Source organism: Coenobita brevimanus, chromosome 62 (assembly GCF_032717465.1).
Source record: "Coenobita brevimanus isolate Jiangsu-jjx chromosome 62, ASM3271746v2, whole genome shotgun sequence".
Taxonomy (NCBI): Eukaryota; Metazoa; Arthropoda; class Malacostraca; order Decapoda; family Coenobitidae; genus Coenobita; species Coenobita brevimanus.
The window spans coordinates 34176678-34201612 of NC_137015.1; the positions used below are offsets into that span (position 1 = coordinate 34176678).

The 24935-nt window shown below is 42.2% G+C and overlaps 1 protein-coding gene across 6 annotated transcripts in view; it reads right to left on the bottom strand.

Annotated features, from left to right (window-relative positions):
* The window catches only part of Flo1 (flotillin-1), a 283677-nt gene that overhangs the window by 87240 nt on the left and 171502 nt on the right, over nucleotides 1–24935 (bottom strand). For all 6 annotated transcript variants that reach the window (XM_080275747.1, XM_080275745.1, XM_080275749.1 and 3 more), the window contains one exon: nucleotides 16104–16314. In XM_080275747.1, the coding sequence (XP_080131873.1) occupies nucleotides 16104–16314 (211 nt within the window). The remainder of the gene's footprint in view (nucleotides 1–16103; nucleotides 16315–24935) is intronic.

Below are 24935 nucleotides of genomic sequence, written 5' to 3' on the forward strand. Positions count from 1 at the left end.
TTAAAACACACACGGAATATGTGGGTAGTATTTCTTTCTCCCATATCCTCAAATTAATCTAGATCTCATACAGTTGTGGTTAATAACAGTTTCATTTATTACACCCATAATTCCCACTATTCATCCACTGTGAATACAACATTTTTGCCTCCATGCCACTTAATGCCAACTTATCATCATTATTAACCCCGTCTTTACTTAAATGCATTTGGCAATACATATGTACTTCCATCCTTGAAGCCACTGAGGTACCGAGAAAATTTTGGAAGTACACATGTACAGGTACTTCCAAACATCATGGTTGTCTGCATGGCTTTGCTGCCTCGGTATGGCTCTTATAATCCTTCCACATGGTTTTCAGCTGCAGAAAAAGCTGGACTGTATGGTAACACTCTTTTTCTCAACCAATGGTAACATTAGTATGTCATACATATGTCATGACGCCTCATTAGTTTCGACCAATTGTAGACTGCATTTATGATGTAATTTCTCAAGCACCAATCAGATTATCAGCCTCCCTATCACCCACACCTCCCCTGTGAGTTTGCGACTATTTTTCAAGTAAATTTGTGAATGATGACTTAGTGTGCTTGCGGCCTTGGAGAGAATGTGTAATCTGTGCTAAACCTCGGCACAGACCCCCGTTCTACGGAAATATGTAATCAAGTGAGGAGGAGGAAGATTTTACTCTCCATTTAGACAGTGAACTGGATGAATCGGATAATGACAGGTCTTCTGAGGAATGTGACGATGATCCACTGTATGAGCTGAGAGCAAGAGTGGGAACACAGACGACAGTGAAAGCTGTGTCAACCACAAGCATTCCTCTCTCTCACCTTTCTTTTACCATCCCTTCTTTTTTTCTTCCTATTATTTTTCTTTACTTTTATACTTCCTCTGCCCACATTCTTTTCCCTTTACATCAGTTTCTCCCCTCTTCCTTAATTTTTTCTTCACTTCTTTCATTCTTCTTTATCGTGTACGAACACCACCTCTCCTCCTCTAAACCTCACCTTCTTTTTCTAACTGAGACTCAGCTGTCTGAGGCAACTGACAGCAAACCTTTTTCTGTATCCTCCTACTTTCTCTATACTCATTTCAATGCCAAAGGTGGCTGTTGTGTATATATACGCAATGTTGTGTATATGTACGCAAAGACTTATATTGCTCTCGTGTTCCTGAACTCGATTCTTCTGAATTCTCTACACTCTGGCTTTGGCTTCCCTGTCATTCTCTGACTAAATATATCTGTGCTGTTTACTTATCCCCTAATTCTACTGACTATCAAAAATTCTTCGACTATCTTACTTCTACGATGGAACCCATTCTATCTATTTCTCCTTTCTCTTAAATCTCCATTCTAGGAGATTTCAATGTTCACCACCACCTTTGGCTCTCCTCTCCTTTCACTGATCCACCTGGTGAACAAGCCTACATCTTTTTTATCCTTAATGACCCACAGCAGCTTGTACAGCACCCTACCCGTATCCCAGACCGCCTTGGAGAGAGCTCCAACATACTTGACCTCTTCCTTACAACTAATCCTTCTGCCTACACTGTTAATCTTTTCTCTCCGTTGGGCTCCTCCGATCACAACCTTACCATCTTAATCTGTCTTATCACTCTGGTACGGTCTGTGGACCCTCCAGGGAAACGTCGCCTGTGGGATTTTGGAGCCGCGGATTGGGAGGTCTTCAGGCAGTACTTCTTTGATCTTCCCTGGAATGATTATTGCTTCCATGGCCGGGAGCCACCTGAGTGTGCCTTGAGCATTACGGAGGTTATTCTCTCAGGCATGGAAGCATACATTCCTTTCTCATATTCTTTGACTAATGCAAGAAAGCCTTGGTTTAACCCCTCAACCGCAGGCTTGTTTCGCTTTGACTTGAGGCTCCCGCAGGCATATTCATGCTCTGACAGACTCTCTAAAAATATTTGCCAAAAATCAGTTATTAGTCCTAGAATATTAAAATTATTTAAGTAACGTTGGGTCTGGTTAGTACTTGGATGGGTGACCGCCTGGGAACACCAGATGCTGTTGGCATAACGCTCTCCCTACGTGTCAAGTGGGGTTGGTGGAGGATTAGTGCCCCTCCCTGTAAAACAATGAACTCTAAGCCCTTGACCACCCCGTTTGGGATACATGGCGTCTGGCAATGAATGAATGAATGAAACATATGCATATGGCACATATCTTCAGCTTTCCCCTGGAATGTTTGTTGAGCCTTCGTCGAGTACCGTAGGACTTGTGGAGACTTCTGAAATTGGGTAACGAAGTCCACACTTTACACTTCCCGACAACCCGAAATATGATTACCACAGCCTGATATTATCACTAGAAACACTATTCTATGATTCTCAAATAGTTTGGAATCCATACTCCCCCCAAAAAAACACCGTGAAAGTAATGAAAATTACGAGCGCATACCACCTTCCCACTTGCGCTCGTTCGCCGCTGGTGTTTCGTCATTTATTATTCATAAAACTCCTCACACTTTAAATTTCTATTACTATATAACACTTATATATAACTACAGTTTTTATCCATAAGTTTCCTTCAGTAATAGTAGTTTATTGTCACTGTAAGCATTCAATATCTCTTTCAGTAAAATACGTGGCATTCACTTTCTCGTCCTGTATACTAGCGTTAAGAGTGAATGTCATTTTCACCTTCACTCTCATAACTCATAGTATTCATACATGCTAGAGTGAAATTTTCACTTTCATTACTCCTAGTATATATACTCGTATTCTTATAATACTACTCATTTACATTTCTATTTACATTCTCTATTTTCTTTACATTATTTACATTTCTATTTTATTTACACTGTGTTACGCACTGTCACTTGCAGTAACTTATCAAACTATTTTCCACTGTTCACTTATATTTACATTCATTGCTTTCACTTGCTGTTTACACATTATTCACACATTATTTACATTTCCACTTGCACTGTTTTACTCACCAGAAAGATCGTAGTTACTCTCTAAAATTTCTCATCACTTTACCCCTTTCCACATGAGGTTTAGTAGGGGGTAGAGGTCACAGGGCCCTTTGCATGGGGCTAAAAAGCAGCAGAATTTGACAGGTGCGAATCCAACATACTTTCACCTTGAAAGACGACAGTAAACTGATACTGGTGGCCTGCCTAGAGGGGGAGTGCAATACTGCCAACGTCAGCCTTGTGACAGTTGCTAATATATAGCAATGAAATGATTGGCAGGAAATCTAGACAATACATAATAAATCAGGTAGTTCCAGGTGAATGTAAATATCACTTAGGCTTCTCCCTTCCCTCATTATATATATTTTTATTACGAGAATAGATTATACGGCATATTTCAAGGGGAAATAAACAGTGAAAATTGGCAAACGAGTGTACATGAGGTGTTGTAAGGTGATAATTAGCCAATTCCAGGTGTATGGCACTATCACTTACCTTATTACTTTTTTGTATATATTATTTGGTATAAGAATTGAGCATAGGGTTTATTTCAATGGATGTAATCAGTGGAAAATTCCAGGGAAGATTTACTTAGCGTAGAATACAGTGTGGTGACCTGCAGTAATTAGGTAGTTCCAGGTGAATGTAAATATCACTTAGGCTTCTCCTCTCCTTTCTTATATATATTTTTATTACGAGAATAGATTATACGGCATATTTCAAGGAGAAATAAACAGCGAAAATTAGCGAACGAGAGCACATGAGGTGTTGTCAGGTGATAATTATCCAATTCCAGGTGTATGGCACTCTCACTTACCGTATTTCTTTTTTGTATATATTATTTGATATAAGAATAGGGCATAGGGCTTATTTCAATGGATGAAATCAGTGGAAGATTCCAGGGAAGATTTACTTAGTGTAGCACGGCCGGGCAGGCGAGAGGAGAGGGTAATGGAGGGGAGGTAGGGAGGGGAGTCAAGAACGGGGAGAAATGGCTAAATTGTCAACAATGGATGGGAGTACAGATGAGATTAGGAGTGCTGACTAGTGTTGGACATTGGCAGTACTGATAGATGATACAAGCCACCACTTGAAAGCCCGGGCAAATTCAAAATAACACAGAATCACAAAAGTGACGCCCCGCGGTATGATCCCTTGCTCCCATGCGTCACAAAAGTGATGCCCCGTGGTTAAGGGGTTAATCACGCTTGTTCTAATGCTGTCCTCAACAAGGAGAGGGCCTACAAAAGGTACCGGAGCCAACCCACCCCTGAACCACATCATCTTTACGTTTCTGCCCGGAATCGTGCTAAGTCTGTTCTTCGCTCTGCTAAAAATAATTTCGTCCGTACTAAATGCTCTCAACTCTCCAACTCGAATTCTTCCCGCTCCATCTGGCACCTTGCCAAAAACCTTTTTAACAACTTTACCTCATCATCCTTCCTTCCTCTTTTCTACTCTGATAGTTCTGTAGCTATTTCTTCTACTGATAACGCAGATCTCTTTGCACTGACTTTCTCTTCCAATTCCACCTTATATGATTCCGGTGCTGTTCCTCCATCACTTCCCGCCTCTGACTTCCTCTTGGCTGACATTAAAATTTCTTCAGCTGATGTATTTTCTGCCATCACTGGCCTCAATACTAACAAGGCATATGGGCCTGATGGAGTCCCTCCTGTTGTTCTCATGAACTGTGCTTACACCCTGCCTAGGCAATCTCTTTCGCCTTTGTTTGTCAACTCGTACCTTTCCTTCTTGATGCAAGTTTGCTCTCATTCAGCCAGTCCCAAAGAAGGGTGACCACTCCCAACCCTCCACCTAACGTCTAATTGCTTTAACGTCCTGTGTTTCAAAAGTTTTCGAGTCAATTCTCAATACAAAAATTTTAAGGCATCTTTCCTATCAAAACCTTCTTTCTGATCGTCAGTACGGGTTCCGTCAGGGACACTCCACTAGCAATCTTCTCGCCTACCTTTCAGACTCCTGGTCATCCTCCTTTCGGGACTTTGGCAAAAGCTTTGCCATTGCACTTGACATCTCAAAGGCTTTCAATCAAGTCTGGCATAAATCTTTAATTTCCAAACTGCCCTCTTACAGTTTCTATCCTTCTATCTGTGCCTTCATCTATAGCTTCCTTTCTGGTCATTCTACAGTCGCTGTTGTAGACGGCCATCGTTCTTCTCCTAGATCTATCAACAGTGGTGTTCCAGGACTCTGTCCTATCACCAACTCTCTTCCTTTTATTCATCAATGACCTTCTAAGCTGTACATCCAACCCTATCCACTCATAAGCTGATGACTCCACCCTTCACATTTCCATTCGGTTCCCGCAATGCCCATCTCAGCAGTTACTTCAACAAACAAGGGATGAGGCTATGGCACACCTAATGTCTGACTTGGCTTGTATCTCTCACTGGGGTAAAAAGAATCTTGTTGTTTTTAATGCATCTAAGACTCAGTTCTTACACCTATCAACCTGTCAAAATCTTCCACAGGTATACCCACTAATGTTTAACCTCTTAACTGCTGGCTTGTTTTGCTTTGACTTGCAGCTCACGCGGGCATATTCGTGCTCCGACAGACTCTCTAAAAATATTTTCCAAAAATCAGTTATTAGTCCTAGAATATTAAAATCAAATATACTTACGGCACATACCTTCAGCTTTCTCCTGGGGTGTTTGTTGGGCCTTTGTCGAGTACCGTAGGACTTGTGGAGACCTCTGAAGTTGGGTAATGAAGTCTCCACTTTACACCTCCCGACAAGCCGTAATATGATTACCACAGCCTGATATTATCACTAGAAACACTATTCTATGATTCTCAAATACAGTAGTTTGGAATCCATACTCAAAAAAAACAAAAACAAATAAAACACTAAAACCAATGAAAATTAAAAGGGCATATGACCTTCCCACTTCACATCGTTCACCGCTGGAGTTCTGTCATTTATTGTTCATAAAAACACTCACAGTTTATATTTCTATTACTATATAACACTTATATATATCTGCAGTCTTTATCCATAAGTTTCCTTCAGTAATAGTAGTTTATTGTCACCGCAGGCATTGAATTTCTCTTTCAGTAAAATACGTGGCATTCATATTCTCGTCCTGTATACTAGCATTGAGAGTGAATGTCACTTTCACCTTCACTCTCAAAACTCATAGTATTCATACATGCTAGAGTGAAACTTTCACTTTCATTACTCCTAGTATATATACTCGTATTCTTATAATACTACTCATTTACATTTCTATTTACGTTCTCTATTTTATTTACATTATTTACATTTCTATTTTATTTACACAGTGTTAGGCACTGTCACTTGCAGTAACTTATCAAACTATTTTCCACTGTTCACTTATATTTACATTCACTGCTTTCACTTGCTGTTTACACATTATTTACGATTCCACTTGCACTGTTTTAATCACCAGAAAGTTCGTAGTCACTCTCTATCATTTGTCAGCCCTTTACCTCTTTCCATACGAGGTTTAGTAGGGGGTAGAGGTCACAGGGCCATTTGCATGGGGCTAAAAAGCAGCGGAATTTAGCAGGCGCGAATCCGACTTACTTTCACCTTGAAAGACGACAGTAAACTGATACTGGTGGGCCGGGGTGGCCTAGCTAGGGAGAGTGCATTATTGCCAACGTCAGCCTCGTGAGAGCTGCTAATATATAGCTATGAAATGATTGGCAGGAAATCTAGGCAATACATTATACAATAAATTAGGTAGTTCCAGGTGAATGTAAATATCACTTAGGCTTCTCCTTTCCCTCCTTAGATACATTTTTATTACAAGAATAGATTATACGGCATATTTCAAGGGGAAATAAACAGTGAAAATTAGCAAATGAGTGCACGTGAGGTGTTGTCAGGTGATAATTAGCCAATTCCAGGTGTATGGCATTATCACTTACCTTATTTCTTTTTTGTATATATTATTTGGTATAAGAATAGGGCATAGGGCTTATTTCAATGGATGAAATCAATGGAAAATTCCAGGGAAGATTTACTTAGCGTAGAATACAGTGTGGTGACCTGCAATAATCAGGTAGTTCCAGATTAATGTAAATATCACTTAGGCTTCTCCCTTCCTTTCTTATATATAGTTTTATTACGAGAATAGATTATACGGCATATTTCAAGGGGATATAAACAGCGAAAATTAGCGAACGAGTGCACGTGAGGTGTTGTCAGGTGATAAACAGCCAATTCCAGGTGTATGGCACTCTCACTTACCTTGTTTCTTTTTTGTATATATTATTTGGTATAAGAATAGGGCATAGGGCTTATTTCAATGGATGAAATCAGTGGAAAATTCCAGGGAAGATTTATTTAGAGTAGCACGGCCGGGCAGGCGAGAGGAGAGGGTAATGGAGGGAAGGTAGGGAGGGGAGTCAAGAACGGGGAGAAATGGCTAAATTGTCAACAATGGATGGGAGTACAGATGAGATTAGGAGTGCTGACTAGTGTTGGACATTGGCAGTACTGATAGATGATAAAAGCCACCACTTGAAAGCCCGGGCAAATTCAAAATAACACAGAATCACAAAAGTGACGCCCCGCAGTATGATCCCTTGCTCCCAAGCGTCAAGAAAGTGACGCCCCGCAGTTAAGGGCTTTAATAATATTCAGCTTAATCCTGCATCATCCTTGAACATACTTGGGGTTTCATTTACTTGGGACTTATCTTGGAAAGATCATATTACATCTCTTGTAAAATCTGCTTCCAAGAGATTGGGTGTGCTAAGCCGACTCTGTTCTTTCTTTACCCCTGAACAATTGTTGACTCTATACAGGGGCTTTATCTGCCCCTGTGTGGAGTACAACTCTCATGTGTGGGGAGGCTCCCCACATATAGCTCTTCTCAACAGGGTGGAGTCAAAGGCTTTTCATCCCATTAACTCTCCTCCTCTTACTGACTCCCTTCAACCTCTGTCTCTTCGCCACACTGTTGCATCTTTATCTCTTTTCTATCGCTACTTTAATGATCACTGCTCCTCTGAACTGTCTGCATGCATTCCTCCACCTCTACGACGGGCGAGTAGCACCCGTCTAGCAGCAAACTCTCAACCCTTTTCTGTCCAACTCTCTAATGCAAGAGTCAACCATTACTCCCAGTCCTTCATTTATGCAACAGGTCAACTCTGGAACTGTCTCCCTCTGTCTGTATTTCCTGCTGCCTATGATCTCCAGTCTTTCAAACGCAGTGTGTCCAGGCATCTCGAAATGAATGGATCTTGAATTTGGCTCTCTCTCTCTTGTATTTTGTTTTTCTCTTGGAGGGAACTCTTATTGCGGGCTCATGGCCTTTGGTTCCTTCTTCCTCGCATTAAAAAAAAAAAAAAAAAAAAAAAAAAAAAAAAAAATTGATAATAATTAGCATGGCAGGGGTTAAATCTGTACTCTGTATAACAGACTTTTCTATAAACTATCTTTAGTTTATAATGCTTGACCTCTGAACAAAGCACTTTCCCTGCTGTGGCATCATCTGATTTGAGAGAGGACTGTACTTTTTTGCATATCACTGGCACAAGTTACTGTGTGCCATTTACACTCAAACCATTACCAAAGAAGTGTCTCCAAATGACACTTCTTGAGGGGGTAGTTATACCTGATGTGGCACTACTTAATTCTTCCTTCACTTTCATGCTTTTCTGTGTCTGCCCTCCCATCCTTCCTGCCACTTTTATTATCCTTTCTACTTCATGAGGCTTTACACTGAGTGACAAGTCCAAGAGCTTCCTGTAACTCAAGAAAACATTTACAACACTGGGTAGCAGCCATAAAACCGAATAATAGGATGATGTGAAGCCTACTAAGGTTCCCCTGTCAACTGAGTGGAGAGTTGTCAATGTGGAATCACCCTGGGAATCCAACCTTCTGGTGCCTTGCTGTGGTGAGGCGCTGTCTGCCACTGGGGAATGTCGGTTCACTGTACAGGATGGCCCTGTAGGGGTGGTTGCTTGTCTGAGGTTGACGGGCCTGCTCAGCCAACCAGACAAGGATTTTTAAAAAACAACATCAACATCCCTTAATGTTGTAGTATCTTCTACACACAGTGTGCTCACAATAGCAATGGTATTTTTACAGCACATCAGTCAAATTACAGCACATTAGTGAATTTGGTAACAAAAATGAAACTAATAATGACACATTTTACCCCAATTTGAGCAACAGTACTTTTATAGCACATCTGTGAGATTACTGCATATTAGTGAGATTATGTAACATGACTGAAACCACTAATGACACATTAAACACCAATATTACAGTATCTCCCCATGATACACAAGGAGTTTAGAATGCCATGTAAACACTATCACCACTTGGTCATACCATTACACACACAAATGACACACTAAACACTATTAGGGCACACTACAGGAGCTTCCCTAATGATTAGGAGATGATGCCAGCAGCTCAATGTATGGGCACGATTAATCCCTAACTGCTGGGCGTCAGTCAGAACTATCAAGAAATTGGTGGCCGTGTGGTGCAGGGTGTCGGTCGGAACCGCACCTGTTTTTGCGCCACAGTTTCAAGTGACCGCCATTTAATCTCGCCACCAGAGGGTTGTGAGAGACTCCCAGTAGTGCACACAAGCGTGACTCAGTCACTCTTGTGCCTTGGTCAGGTGTACAGCCATGTCTTCTAATCCACCTCGTCCAATTCTGTTCCCTGCACATGGGGCCCCGTTGCATCATTCACCCCTGCCAAACTTCTGCTGCAGGGAGGTGTGAAAGGGATAAGTGATAGTGCTATTGGATGTGCCTTAAACAGACTGTGCCTAACTTAGCTTACTCCGAGAAGGAGGGAAGTTACTATGAGGAAGGTGATGTGCCTCATCCTCTGCCCCCTGCCCCCCTCAGATACCGTACTCACAGAGCTTCAGGAGGAGGGAACAGCGTATGAGAGTGACGCCTTTGCCTCTGATGAGGAAGTGGACAATCCAAGAGCAGATGAAGGTGAGGGAGATGGTGGTGAGGGTGGCAGTCATGTTCTCCACAAACACCGCTGCCCTGTCTCACCACCACACACATGGGCAGTGCGTCGCCGACAGACTGCATCATGACCCTCGTCACCACAACCCAGCACCTCAAGGGCTGTATCGCCACAGCCTGGCCTTTCTAACGTGTGAAAACGAAGATCTGCGGCAACATTTCGTCAGCATGGCAAGCCAGCATCACCCCAGGAAGTCTCAGCTAGGTAAGTCCTCATCATTGTCCTCTGCCACTTCTACCTCTACCTCGCCTTCTCCTTCCTCCCTGCCCATGGCCGTGCCCATAGGCGTGCTTGTGGTCACAGGAGGTGTCCAGGTGTGAGAGCATCACACCATACCATCCCTGGCATCAGCAGGCTTGATACTTTAGAGTGGAAGATGAAGGTTTTGAGCCAGCAACACCTGCCTTTGATGAGACAGGGGCTGGTGTACAGAGAGAGTACCTTGGGGAGGGAACACCATCAATCCTGTCATTTTTTTAGGCTATTTGCACCACCACAATAGCTCCGTTCCTGATGGATGAAATCAACTATCACCAGGCAATCTCTGTACGCTGTCTGGACAGGTTGGTGAGCAAGGGCCCCAAAATGAAGGAGTGGAAGGTTGTGGAAGTGGCGGAGATGCAGGTGGGGCTAGCGCTTACGATGATTATGGTGGATGTGAAAAAACATGGGCTTCATGACTACTGGGCTGTAGATGAAATTGCCCACACAACTGTCTTCGGTGAATATATGAGGCATGACAGATATCTTGCAATCCTGAGGTTTCTTCACTTCAGCAAGAATTATGACTGACACCGAACGACAGGTCATGGAAAATAAAGAAAATCCTTACGCTCGTCAAGGATGCATTTCTGAGGCATTTCCAGCCGTTTCATAAGGTTGCAATAGACGAGTTGCTTGTTCTGTTTCAGGGTTGTCCGGCATTTATTCAGTATGTGCCCTTAAAACATCACCGATTTGGACTGAAGTTCTTTGTCCTCTGTGACAGACAGAATGGATATGTGCTGGGTGTGACTGTCTATTTTGTTGCAGATGTAGACATTCCCTCTGATGATCCACATGGCTTTTCTGCTGTGGTGGTAAATATGCTGATGGACAGTTACTTTCACAGGAACCATACTCTTCCCCAGCATTGACAAAGTATCTCTTTGAACATGGAACTAGGACCTGTGGAACTGTCCATGCCAATCGGCAGAATTTTCCACCCTTCCCCGTGAAGACTGAGAGAGGTGCTTTGCTTGCCCAGAAGTGTGGTAACATGTTGGCCATTCACTGGCATGATAAGTGGAAGGTCAATATGTTGACCACAGTTCTCAAGGGGGTTATGCAGGACATAGGCAAGACAGATCACAGGACCAAGGAACCTGTGTTCAAGCCAGTTGCCGTCAATGATTATAACATCAATATGCAGCTCGCGGACAAGTCAGACATGGAGACAGGTGAGACAGATTGTCTCTGCAAATCCTGCCACTGGTACAAGAAGGCACTCTTACACCTTCTTGATACTGGAATTCTGAATACTGTAGTTTCATTCTTCACAAGGAGGTTGCTGGGAAGACTATTTCTCTATGCAAGTATAAGAAAGAACTGGCATGGCAGCTCCTTGAAAAGTATGCAACTGTTCAGCCCACAGGTGCAAGGAGATCATTGTAGCAGGTTAGCGAGTTCCAATTACCTATCACATCACCGTCTAGTGCACCTGGGCAGAAGTCCTGCAGGCCGCTTGGCCTACAGGCAATGCCATGTCTGCACAATGACAAAACGTCAGGACCAAGCATGTAAAGAATCCTACTATCAGTGTACTGAGAGCACAGTTGCACTTTGCCCCAAGTGTTCTTTGACTATCGCCAATACCAAGACTATTCAGCACAGGTATGCGGGAGATTGCAAAATGGGAGATTTTTGTGTCAGTGCTGTGTTTCTTTATAAGTTATAACATAAGTGAAATGCAGCTGTGACGCTGAACAGGTAAATAATTAAAGTTACCCAAGCACCTACAGAAAGAGAACCCCAAGTTGCACTTGAAGAAAATTACTTTCCTGGGTAGTACCTTTGTATATTTTGTGGCATTTAGTAATACTATGAAAAGTACATGATATGCGTTGTAAATGTGATATCAAGTGCAAGTAGAATAAGTGCTACAGAAGATAAGTTATAAGGTAAGTATAAGTCCTAAGCCAAAAGAAAGTGCCTACAAAAATTAAGTGCATTATAAGTGTTAACCTCATGATGTATCGTAATTTTAGGAATATAATTTCATTGAGCTAGAGCGCACTACTTGTGGAAGAAACACTAATGGAAAAAGAAAGTACAAAGTAAGTTGGTTGAAAATTATGGGAAAATGAGTTTTTTTTTTGGCACATTTTACTGCATCTGTGAGAGTTTTCCCATACACCAACGGGGCAAAGTGTCAGTTTGTTATGGCAGGAAAACCAAAGATGAGCCACAGGTACAGGGTGATGACCCAAAACAATTGCTGTGAGTAGATAAATGTTGAGGCTTGTGTATGAAAGTAACTGCAGTGTTGTGCAGTGCTGCAAACACTCCTCAGTGCTCGCCTGGTCAATTCTACCAAAGGCTGGCCAGCCCACACACCACGGGACCAAAGTCATGGCCAAGAGCGTCGCCTTGGATGCATCTTCGCTATTCCACAGGAAATTACACATTTTCAACAGCTCCCTACTCATCAATGGGACCATCTATAGACCTGGGGATGGTTTCATTTTGCAAGATGAAGAGTTGGTGAGTAATATGGTTTTTAATTCATTTCCCTAACTACTATCATTTCTGAGATATGAAGGTTAAAATTAAGGCTCCTTTGCAGAATTTTTTCGTACTGACGTGATGCGTGAGCAGATTTTAGCCTGAAGTCCAGGGATTAATGTACTGTCTATGCTGGGAGGGGGGGGGGGTTCCAAGTGTTTCTCAGCATTTCCACAGTTATCTGCAGTTACTGAATACATATGAACAGAGGAAATAGGGATAACTGCAGTTGACTGTCTGGACTTTCCTAGACAGATCCTGCCCAAGGCCATGGGGCATGGATATACTCATTTCACCCCTTAAACGCAGATCGTCTCATTTGCGACGCTCAGCAAAAAGGACATAACGGCGGATCGTCGCATTTGCGATTCTAGTAAATTTTGAATAACCGCGGGCAAGCAGGCTCCAGCTGGTATTGTCTATCAGTACCACCACCCTTTAGCTACAACTAGCATACTTTACCTTTGTACTACTGACCTCAGTTGTTGCCAAGTATCGCGTTTTTCCCCCGTCCCCCCCCCACCACGGCCCGGCCAGCCTGGCTGTGATACATGGCAGCGCTTTGACCGCTCAGAACTGTAAATCTGCGCTCTCCTCTCACAAGCAGTTCATGCTAATAGGAAACGCTTGTTTCCCCAGTTGTAACGCTACTTTTTTTCTCATGGTTTGCCCATTTAGCGTCAGTTTACTGCAGGCTTTCAAAGTGACATTATGGCGAGTTCTAGCTCTTCCCAGTCAGTGCAAGCGGCCGACAGGAACGAGAATAAAGTGGCGGGCGTAAGGCAGAATAAAAAGCGCGCCGTGGTGATCTTTTGGGAAGTAATATGATTGAAAATAATGTAGTATACATGTTTTTAGCTGTGAAAATGGAAATGTTTGTTGAGTGACGGGAAGACCGCCGCCACGGTGCATGTCGGCCGTACGCTCCGTTGATTTTAGCCTTATTTTCAGTGCTTATTGTACAAATACGGATTCCAAACTACCTTTACGTTGTAGTATAAAGTTTACTGTGACAGAATGAGGCTGTGGTAGAGGGGAAACCGGGTTGCTGGAGGTGTGAAAGTGAAGATTTGGTTACCCAACTTTGCAAGTCTCCACAAGTCCTTGGGTAGTCCACGAAGGCTCAACACCTGTCTCTAGAGAAAGCTGAATGTAAGTACTATCTGCCATACCAAGTATAATGTTCTAGGGTTAATCTCTGATTTTTGGCTAATATTTTCCTACAGGTACTCAGACCGCGATACAACCCCGCCACTCGGGGGAGGTCGACTGTTCACGGCCGCGTTAAAAAAAAAAAAAAAAAAAAAAAAAAAAAAAAAAAAAAACCTCCTTTCCCACTTTAGGGCAGGGCGAGGAGTAACAATGCCCAGACAGCCCAAATATGCCCAATCCAATGGACCATGCTTCCATTCACTCATCATTCAAGCCCCCTAAATCCTGGCTTTATCTGATACACCAAAAACATTCACCACATTCTGTATCTTCACATAAATGTATCCGACATAGTCAATCTGGACACTGTCACGTTAAAAAGGGGTGCCATATGGCTGATCATGCGCTTCTCCTCACAATATTCATCCACCCAGCTCGATCTCATCAGTCCCCTAGTCTCACCGACTTCCAAACCTCTTTTCCTCACACACTCATCCACCATATCCCTCCTCCTTCTTGGCATACTTCGCCTCCTCCCTCCTTCAAATTTGCTCAGATATACCTTTTTCACCACTCTATTGTTATCCATTCTCTCCACATGACCATACCATCTCAGTACACTCTCTTTGATCCTGGTGTCCAAAGACTTCTTCACTCCACATCTTTCAAGAATCACATTATTTTGTATCCTATCCACTCTGTACTCCACATGCATTCCTCAGCAGTTCCATCTCCACTGCTATCACTCTTGACTTTTCATTTTCATGCCACACCATAGTCTCACATCCATATATTCAAGCTGGCACTAACACTCTTTCATGTAAGTCTCGTGCAGTTGCAACACTCAAGCCTCTCTTTTGTTATCAACGCCTTCATTACACCTGCTACTTTCCTTCCTTGTGTCACACTACTTTCAACTACTCTACTTATTTTGCACATTTTCCTCTCTTTTCTATCACTGTCCCAAGGTATTTGAATTCTCTCACCAATATCCAGTCTCTCTCCATTCACTGTAACATCGCACTGGGAGTCACCTTCTCTCTCAATAACTATTACTTTACTTTTTTCTACATTTCCTCTCAAGGAACGACGCACACAGACATCAGCAAAACTCTGCACTAGTCTACCAAGTTCTTGTCCCGTATTTGCAAGTAGTACTGCATCATCAGCATACAACAAATTTTGGGATATTCCATCCATCACCACTCATTACCACAGCCATCCCCATCTCCATTACTCATGTTTTTACTTCTCTCATCACCCCATCCATATATACATTGAACAACCATGGGCACATCACACAACCTTGTCACACGCCCACACCGATCATGAACCATTCACTTAGATGCCCATTTACCCTTACACATGCTTCACTACCACCATAAGAACTCTTGACTGCACCTACTGTAGCAGCTTACCATCTACACCGTACATGGGCAAAACCTTCCACAATCCTTCTCTGTCTACTTTGTCATATGCTTTTTCCAGATTCATGAATGCTACAAACACCTCATAGCCCTTCTCACAAGCCTTCTCTACTGTCTTAAAAATCTGATCCACACATCCTCTGCCATTCCTAAAGCCACCCTGTTCATCACTCACTAGGACTTCTGATACCTCTCTTACTTTCTTCATAATATTTCTTCCACATACCTTCCCTACCAAACTCAATAAACTTATGTCACGATAATTCTTGCACTCACTTTGATCACCTTTATTTTTGTACAGGGGTACAATCACAGCCTTTTTCCATTCTTCTGGCACTGTTTCATTCATTTATGTCTTCTTACATATCTCCAACAAGCACTTCATTCTGCTCTCTCCACTACACTTAATCATCTCTGCACACACCTTATCAACCCCAGCTGCTTTCCCATTTTTCAGCTGCCTCACAGTGCTCATCACCTGTGCGAGTGTCATGTTTCCTGGCACTGCATTCTTTCTCTGCACACCCTCAAAACCAATCATGTGTACAGTGGTTCTGCTCTCCCTATTCCCATTCATCAGGCTTTCAAAATGCCTCATCCTACTCCCCAAAAGGATAACAAAACAGACAGCTCTCTCGAGTGCTATAAACCCTTCACAAGGAAACTGGTGGGAAGATGGGAAGTAAGAAGTACATTTCAAATATTATAGAAAAGTACAAAATGGAACCATTATTTTACTACCATACTGGACAAACCATTCCTTAGTACCTTAGATGGAGGTTTGGCTTAGCTGATAGGACATACCTTAGGCAGCGTGTCGAGGAACATCTCCAGTATGGCAGCATCCTTGTATTCCTTCTGTGCCTCTGCCTTCTGCTGCATGATGGTTGCCTCAGCCCGGGCCTTGGCCTCCACTGCATATGCCTCAGCCTCACCCTTGACACGGATGGCCTCAGCCTCGGCCTCAGCCTCCAAGAGAGTCTTGTTGCGGGCTGCTTCTGCTAGCTTCTCCAGTCTGCCGGTTGTGAAGCGATGACATGTAATGGTGGGAAATATAACAGCAATAGAGACACATCAACACCTAATCTAGTCTGTGTTAGTTACACATGTCCAGGGCTAGGCTACTGTAGTCCAGAATACATTAAGACAAGTGACATGCCTACATCCTTGGTTACATCACACAACCGCAAAAACCCCAGGCTCCCCTTGGGGCTTTAAACCAATCTTTACAAGCTATTTGTACATGATCTTAACCATGATTAGTATTTAATACTACTATACTAAAAAATATATGGGACCAAATAATATTATAAGACCATGTAATAATGTACACAGTACACAGGGGGTCTGGGTCATTCACATTACATATATTCATGTTTTGAAAATTCTAAAGCAATCTCCCAGTATATCAAGGCAACTGTTCCTGGCAATATTTCAACCAACACCAACATATATAGAAAAAATAAATTAATAAATAAACATAAATGATCCACAGGTATACATGGCGAGAGATGAGAAGGATGGGTGGTGAACTGAATGAAAGGATGTGAAGATGTGTAATGGATGTAAGAGCTTATAGAGGTTGGGGGAGTGGACTTTCTGACCACTACTTGGTGGTGGCCAGAATTAGAATTCAAGTAAGATGGAGGAATAGAAGAAGGGAAAGGAGTAGTTGCAAGGAGAGTGGAAAGGTTAGAAGAGGATGAGAAAGAGGCAGTGTATGAGAAGTGGAGGAACGATTGGGCAAATATGAATTGGACCAGATGGGGGACGTGGAAGGTGTGTGCAGGATATTTACAGAAGAAATATGTGCAGCATGTGATGTGGTTTGTGGGAGGAAGAGAAGACGGAAGGGGGTGCAAGGAACAGCGTGGTGGAATGAAGAGGTGAGACAGGCTGTGGCACAAAAGAAGAAAGCAAACAATGAATGGATGAGAAATAGGGGCGTGGAAGAAGTTGAGAGGTGGAAGAGAGAGTTATATGTAGAAAGAAAGAGAGAGGTGAAAAGATTAGTAAGAGAGAGTAAGAAGAGAGTGGATGAGGAATTTGGAAGGAATTTGAGTGTAAAGTGGAGGGACTGTAAGAAAATGTTCTGGAAAAAGGTGAAGAGAGTAAGACAGGGTGGAAGTGAGGTTAGCAGGGGAGTGAAAGATAAAAATGGTAGATTACTAGTGAAAATGGGAGAAAAAGTGGGCAGATGGAGAGAACACTTTAAGGCATTGCTGAACATAGAGGATGGAAGTAATGCGAGTATAAGTGGCTGGGGAATGGCTGGGAGAAGGAGGGAGGTGAGAAGACAGGAAGAAATCAGTAGGATAGAAGTTGTGGAAGCAATGAAGAAAGTTAAATTGGGGAAAGACCCAGGAATTGATGGAGTGTGTGGTGAAATGCTGAAGCATGGGGGAGAGATAGTAGTAGAATGGATGTGGAAGATGTCCAGATTGACCTGAGAGGAAGGTAGAGTCCTGAAGGATTGGAAGTCAGGTATAATTATTCCCTTGTACAAAGGAAAAGGGGAAAAAGAAGTGTGTGGTAATCATAGGGGCATTTGTCTTCTTAGTATAATAGGAAAAGTGTATGGTAGGAGACTTATTGACAGAGTTAGAGAAAGAACAGAGAAATTAGTTGGGGAAGAACAGGGAGGCTTTAGGAAGGGAAGAGGTTGTGTAGTTCAGATATTCATTCTTAGATCTTTAGTGGAAAAGTTTCTAGAGAAGGGAAAGAAGTTGTATGTGGCTTTCATGGATTTGGAGAAAGCATATGACAGGGTGGATAGACAAGGATTGTGGAAAGTATTAAGAATATATGGAGTAGATGGAAAGTTGTTGAATGCCGTGAAGAGCACGTATGATGGTGCTAAGGCTGCAGTGCGTGTGGATGGTGAACTAAGTGAATTTTTTTCTTTGAAGGTTGGGTTGAAACAGGGATGTGTTATGTCTCCATGGTTGTTCAATCTGTTCATGGATGGGGTAATAAAAGAGGTACAAGGTAGGGTAGTGGATGTTGGAGTGGCCCTGGTGAGAGAGGATAGTGTTTGGAAACTCCCTGTACTGTTGTTTGCAGATGATACTGTGCTGTTGAGTGAAGACGAAGGGGACCTGCAAGGCTTGGTGGATGAGTTTGGGTGAGTGTGCAAGAAACGGAATCTAAAGGTGAATGTAGGGAGGAGTAAAGTGATGGTCTTTGAGAGAGGTGAAGTCAGTGAATGTATAGCGAGGTTGGATGGTGAGGAATTGGAAAATGTGAGTATGTTTAACCCGTACAGCGTCGCGGTGGTATATATACCACCTGAGCTCCCAGTGACTAGAGCGTCGCGGTGGTATATATACCACCTCATATTCGCGCACTTGTAGTAAGTCTTTACATGTCGTGACAGTGTGAACGCGACCTTCTATGAACACCATTGTTTCATTCCACTGTCTCACTGTACAACCTGACCCCTCCAGGCCTCCCTTACCCCCTCCTTGGCCTACCTAGGCCATCACTCTGAGTTGAGCTTTTACGCTGTCAAGATGTCTCAAGCTCGTCGTTCCGGTCTCTCCCAAGAAGAAATAGACAAAGCTCTAGACGATACTGTATCGTCTAAGATGAGTGAAAGTGTGGTATATGCTGATAGCGATGCATCATTAGTGGATAGTGATAGTGAGGATGAGTATTTACCTCCTAATAACGAAAGTGAAACATCATTATTATTTATCACAATAAGTACATTTTTTGAATAGTATACTGTACTTCAAGCGTTTTGGTTGTATATGTAAGCACTGAATACGAAAATGTAAGCCTAGAATTGTCATAACTGCATTTTTATTTTCCCCCACCAAATATACGTAAAATCTCTGAAGTCTACGGGATGGGAATGAAAAGTAAGCATTCTTATATACGAAAAAAAAAAAGTATTTCCTTGTGGATTTGAGTGACTTGAACTGTGAAACTCATGTTTTTATTTTTATTTTACCTATTTATTAGTATTCCTTTTTTCCAAATACCTTACTTTTCTGTTACAGTAACTTTTCTCTAATTTCTATACCTTTCATCTGCATTTTATGTTACATTTTTATGCCTGCAATATATAATATATCATGATATGTATATTTTGTGAATAGTTTAGTCTATTGTAAGTATTTTGGTATCTTAGACATGTGTAGTAAATGGATAAGGCTTACGAAAATCGTTGTTGACTAGCCGCGACCGAATTACGTAAGGGCTGTAAAACTCTATGGGGGGAAAAAACGTAATTTTCGGCAATGCCCGACATGGGGAAAAAAAAACAATCTTCGAGTTGAAAACAAACGTTTTCATGAATGAAACTCATGTTTTTTCAGCATTTCTAACCCATCTAGCCAATAAAATTTTTTTCCATAGTCCCGACGCTGGGCGTGTACATATAAGCCAAATCGGCCGACGCTGTACGGGTTAAGTACATACTTGGGTAGTCTGATGAGTAAGGATGGAAGTTTGGAGGGTGAAGTGCTTGAAAGGGTACAACAGGGAAGAAAGGTTGCTGGTTCTTTGAAAGCAATGATAAGAAACAGGGAAGTGTGATGGAGGTGAAAAAGTTACTACATGACAGTATTGTATTGTGATACCAACTCTAACGTATGGAAGTGAAGTTTGGACATTGTTGGAAGGACACAAGTTAAGAGTGAGAGCAGTGGAAATGAGTTATTTAAGAGGAGCCTGTGGAGTCACATGGAGAGACAGGCTGACGAATGAGGATACAAAGGAGCGTTGTGGTGTGGATGTGGATGTGATAGGAAGTGTTACGAGGAACACACTGAGGTGGTTTGGCCATGTGGAAAGGATGGAGTGTGAAACACTGACAAAGAGAGTGTATGTGAGTGAGGTGGAGGGGGGAAGAGGGGGGGGAAGAGGGAGGGGGAGGCCGAGGATGAGATGGAGGGATGGGGTGGAGAGGTATATGAGAGAAAGGGGTGTGAGTTGGGAGCAGGGCAGTGAAATGGCGGGGGACAGGACAACGTGGAGGTGATTTTGTTTGTGGCCACCCCAAACGGGATTGAGGCGTCCGGCAATAGATAGATAGATAGACAGATAAATTAATAAGGCAAAATAAATAAATCATTCTGGTTAACCATTAATTTAACCCCTAACTGCCAGGTGTCGGTAAGGGCAGATGCAAAAGAGGTGACGGTAGGGTGCCAGGTGTCAGTAGGAACTACAATTATTTTCGCGCCACAGTTTGAAGTGGCCGCCATTTGATCTCATCACCAAAGGTTCGGGAGTGACTCCTCTCACCTGAGGCAAGCATACCTCAGTCATCTCTGTGAATTTACCAGGAGTAGGATGACATTTTCTTAAACCTCTCATCCAATAACGTTCCCACCTCATGTGGACACCTTGCCTCATCCACCCCTGCAAAGTCTCTTTCCAAGGATACTAAGAAAGAATTCAATGACTGTGCCATAGGGCATGCCTTGGACACCACTGTGTCTAGTTTCTTGAGTTAAAGAGAAGTTATCACATTGAGTGCGAAGCCAATATCGGGGCCACATTCAAATGCATGAAAACATCCGGCTTCGTGTGACAAAAATTACTCCTATTCATAACATCCTTACTCAGCTTTGTGACAACCTACAGACCTGAGGATACTTTCTTTTGCAAGAATAGTTGATGAGTAACATGGTTTTTAATTTGTTTCCCTAACTGCTAAAGTTTCCGAGATACTGAGGTTTGAAAACAAGCTATTTTCAGAAAAATGCCCGTAGTGAAAGAACACCCGCGCTATAAATTGTCCAGCATGGAGGGGTTAAAGTACTGTATAATATCAATCAATGGTTAATAAACTTTCTTCAGGCACTTTCAATCTACCACTGGTACTCTTACAACACTTAAATGGTAGTAACACTATATCAGTACAGCAGAATCACAAATTTGGCATACTTAACCCTGAATGCTCGGATGATGGACGCAGCAGTCATAAAACGGGTGTTCAGGATGCCTTGGATGACTGACATAACTGTTTTGCATTTCCCAGCAGTGTTTTAAGTCCTATCCATTTTCTACGATGCCCAGTGCATGATGTAGGCATATAGGAGGTGGGTGAGCTATACTGCCAGTCTTCCCTGGGTAACAGACGGGGTAGGAATGATTTCTGATTCTATCTATCTATCTACTGCCAAATGCCTTAATCCTGTAAAAGGTAACCACAAACAAATTGCCTCCATGTCGCCCTGTCCCCCGCCATTTTACTGCCCTGCTCGCAGCTCACACCCCCCTCTCTCATATACCTCTCCACTCCATCCCTCCATCTCATCCTTGGCCTCCCCCCTCCCTCTCCCCCTTCCACCTCATTCACATACACTCTCCTCATCAGTATCTCACTCTCCATCCTCTCTACAAGGCCAAACCACCTCAGTGTGTTTCTCCTAAACCCTTCCTATCACATACACATCCACACCCCAGTGCACCTTCACTTCCTCCTTTGTCAGTCTGTCTCTCTATGTGACCCCACATGCTCCTCTCAAATGACTCATTTCCACTGCTCTCACTCTTGACTTGTGTCCTTCCAACAAGGTCCAAGCTTCATATGTTGAAGTTGGTATCACAGAATTGTCATGTAGTAACTTTTTCACTTCCATGCTCACTTCCCTGTTTCTTACCACTGCTTTCAAGGAACCAGCAACCTTTCTTCCTTGTTGTATCCTTTCAAGCACTTCATCCTCTAAACTTTCATCCTTCCTCATCGCTCATTCCACATAGCTTAATTCGCTTGCCACCACAGGCAGCCACCCAGCCTCTGCCACCTCCACCCCAGCCATGTCTCCTGCTTCTGCAGGGAAGGGGCTGAGTGATATTGCAGATGAATGAGTTTCTGAGAATCAGAGATGATAGTACCGTCATTCCTGAGTGGAGAGACGATGTCTGGGAGTAGGAATTACCACACAGAATGTAAAATGACATGCCTTGGCCACTCTCTGTAGACCCCAGCTTCCTTCCCATTGTCTAGTGTAAATCTGTACATAAAAATAAGAGGGGGGGGGGAGTAGCATAGAGAGAAATGGGGGAAATTTCTGTGTAGAGAATAAGTGTTTATGAAAGTAAGGGCTACAGTAAAACCTTGACATAACAGACATCAACAGACTGGAATTCACTTTTATCGGAACTGAGGAGATACTGGACTAGATTATTATACAGATACACTCTGATTTACGATACCCCTACATGCGGTACCCTGGAATAGTGATGGGGGTAGAAATACCACCCTCGCCCGCCTACTGTAGGCCTACCCCCAGTTTTGCAATGGGTTTTGATTTTTTTAAAACTGATTTTCATATTTTAGACTTAAATTTTGTGTTTAGGTTGATTTATAAACTGTTTTTAGATGTACATTAATGTGTTTTAGTCACAGATGGTGTGAACACTGTCATTTGGGGTATGGATTCTTACCCATCAGACGAGGTACAAAACAGTGTAGAAAACTAGGCGACTCAACAAAGAATATTTTGTGTTTGACCACTGAACATCTATCATGGAATATATAATAATAATTCTAAATAAATACTACTAATAATGAAAGCCTTAAAAAGTAAATATTTCATGCACTGATGAAAACTGTGACATCTATAAATCATGTGTTTACATTCGGGTTGTTCAAGGAAAAACACCTTGAAAATACGAAGGAATTTCTATATAAACAATGGAAAAAATGAGAGAAGAAAATAAATGAGCTCAGCAACCAGTGCATTAACTAAAATGACATAAAGAGGGGCCGTTGAAAAGGCTATCCCAATCGTATTATCGACTGATAAGCCATGTGTTTACATTCAGGCTGTTCAAGGGAAAATGCTTTGAAAATACAAAGTAATTTCTACATACGTGTTGGAAAATAAGCGAGACGAAAAAAAAGGAGCTTAGCAACCAGAACAGTACCTAAAACAACATAAAGAGGGGCCGTTGAAAAGGATATCCTGACTGCATCATCGATCGATAAATCATGTGTTTAACTTTGAGCTGTTCAAGGGAAAATGCTTTGAAAATACAAAGGAATGTCTAAATAATTGTTGGGGGGAAAAAAAAAAAAAAAAAAAAAAAAAAAGAGGAGCTCAGCAACCAGAACAGTACCTAAATTAACATAAAGAGGGGCCGTTGAAAAGGCTATCCTGATCGTATCATTGATCGCATTCCCCACTGAGACAATTCCAAATCACAACATCAATGATTCTCCGTCACAACAATTCGCATCTTGGACGATTCTGCATCATTCATACATTATTATTATGCATAAAAAACGTTTGTTTAAGTGTCCACAGACTGTCTGATGGTGGGATTGTATACAACGCTGCTGCTTCTTCTCAAACCGAGTTTGAATACAAGAAGAAGTTCGCATTCTCCAGCGACCCTGATTGGGTACAAACAACACAGGCACTAGATTTAGGCTTAGGTTAGCTTCTTTTACAGCTGTTAAGCCATTTGGATTGGCTTTAAACTTTTATTTAGACTCATATGGGTGGGTTTAGCACTTGGCTGGGGGGGGAAACCCAAGACTCTAAAATGCATCCCTATACTTTACATGTTAAATCTACCTCAAGATACGATACCCCACCTAACGATGGGTTTTTACTTAACCAATTGCATCATTAAACCGGGGTTTGCCACTATATTGGAAAAAGTCCGATAAAGTCAGAAGCAGCCCAGACTGCCTGACCACTTCAGCTATGCTCACCAGAATAAGGTAAATAAAAGACATGTTTATCACTGTACACTACTGTACAGTATTCATCATCATCATCATCCAGACCATCTTTCCCAGCCTAGGGCAGGGTGAGGAGTGGCAATGTCCGGACAACCCAAATTTGCCCAATCCAATGGCTACGCTTCCATTCACTCACTACTCAAGCCCCTGGAATCCTGGCTCTATCTGATACGCCAAAAACATTCACCACGTACTGTAGCATCACATAAACGTATCTGATTGAGTCAACTGACTACAGTATTATTATATATATTATACCATTTGATTATTGTAGTGCATGTACAATACAGTACTGAACAGTGCTGCAATGGTAGTGAAAACAGTTTTAAAAATGTTGGTATGAAACAGACTAATGTCTGATACATTGCAAAAACTTCAGGTTAGCAGGGGGAAGTCCTGATATCACTTTTATCAAAATTTCGCTTTTTTCGGAATGGCTTGGGCCCCAATTAGTCCGTTATAGTGAGGTTTTACTGTAATACTCATTTAGTGAAGTTAGATTGCAGAAAAAAATACAGTATCCATACGCTATACAAGATAAGGAAAACTACAGTACCAACTAGAATGGCACTCAGTATAGCGAATACCTCTGCCAACGCCCTATCTCACAATGTGGAAAAAAAAAAAAAAAAAAAAAAAAAAAAAAAAAGGGATATGCACCTTCAACCAGATCTGCACCAAAATAATGGAGTGTATTCTGGGCCTAGGCCCATTCTTCTACCATGTTTCGTGGAAATTCATCCAGTAGTTTTTGTGTAACTTTGCTCACAAACCAACCAACAAACAAACAAACAAACAGACAGGGGTGAAAATATAACCTCCTTGGCAGAGGTAAAAATAAGTGTTATGACCAAAAATGTATAGTGCTTTTGTATCATCCAGTAGAGAACATAGGTTTTGGAGTGGAAAGTGAAAGTGATCTTTCA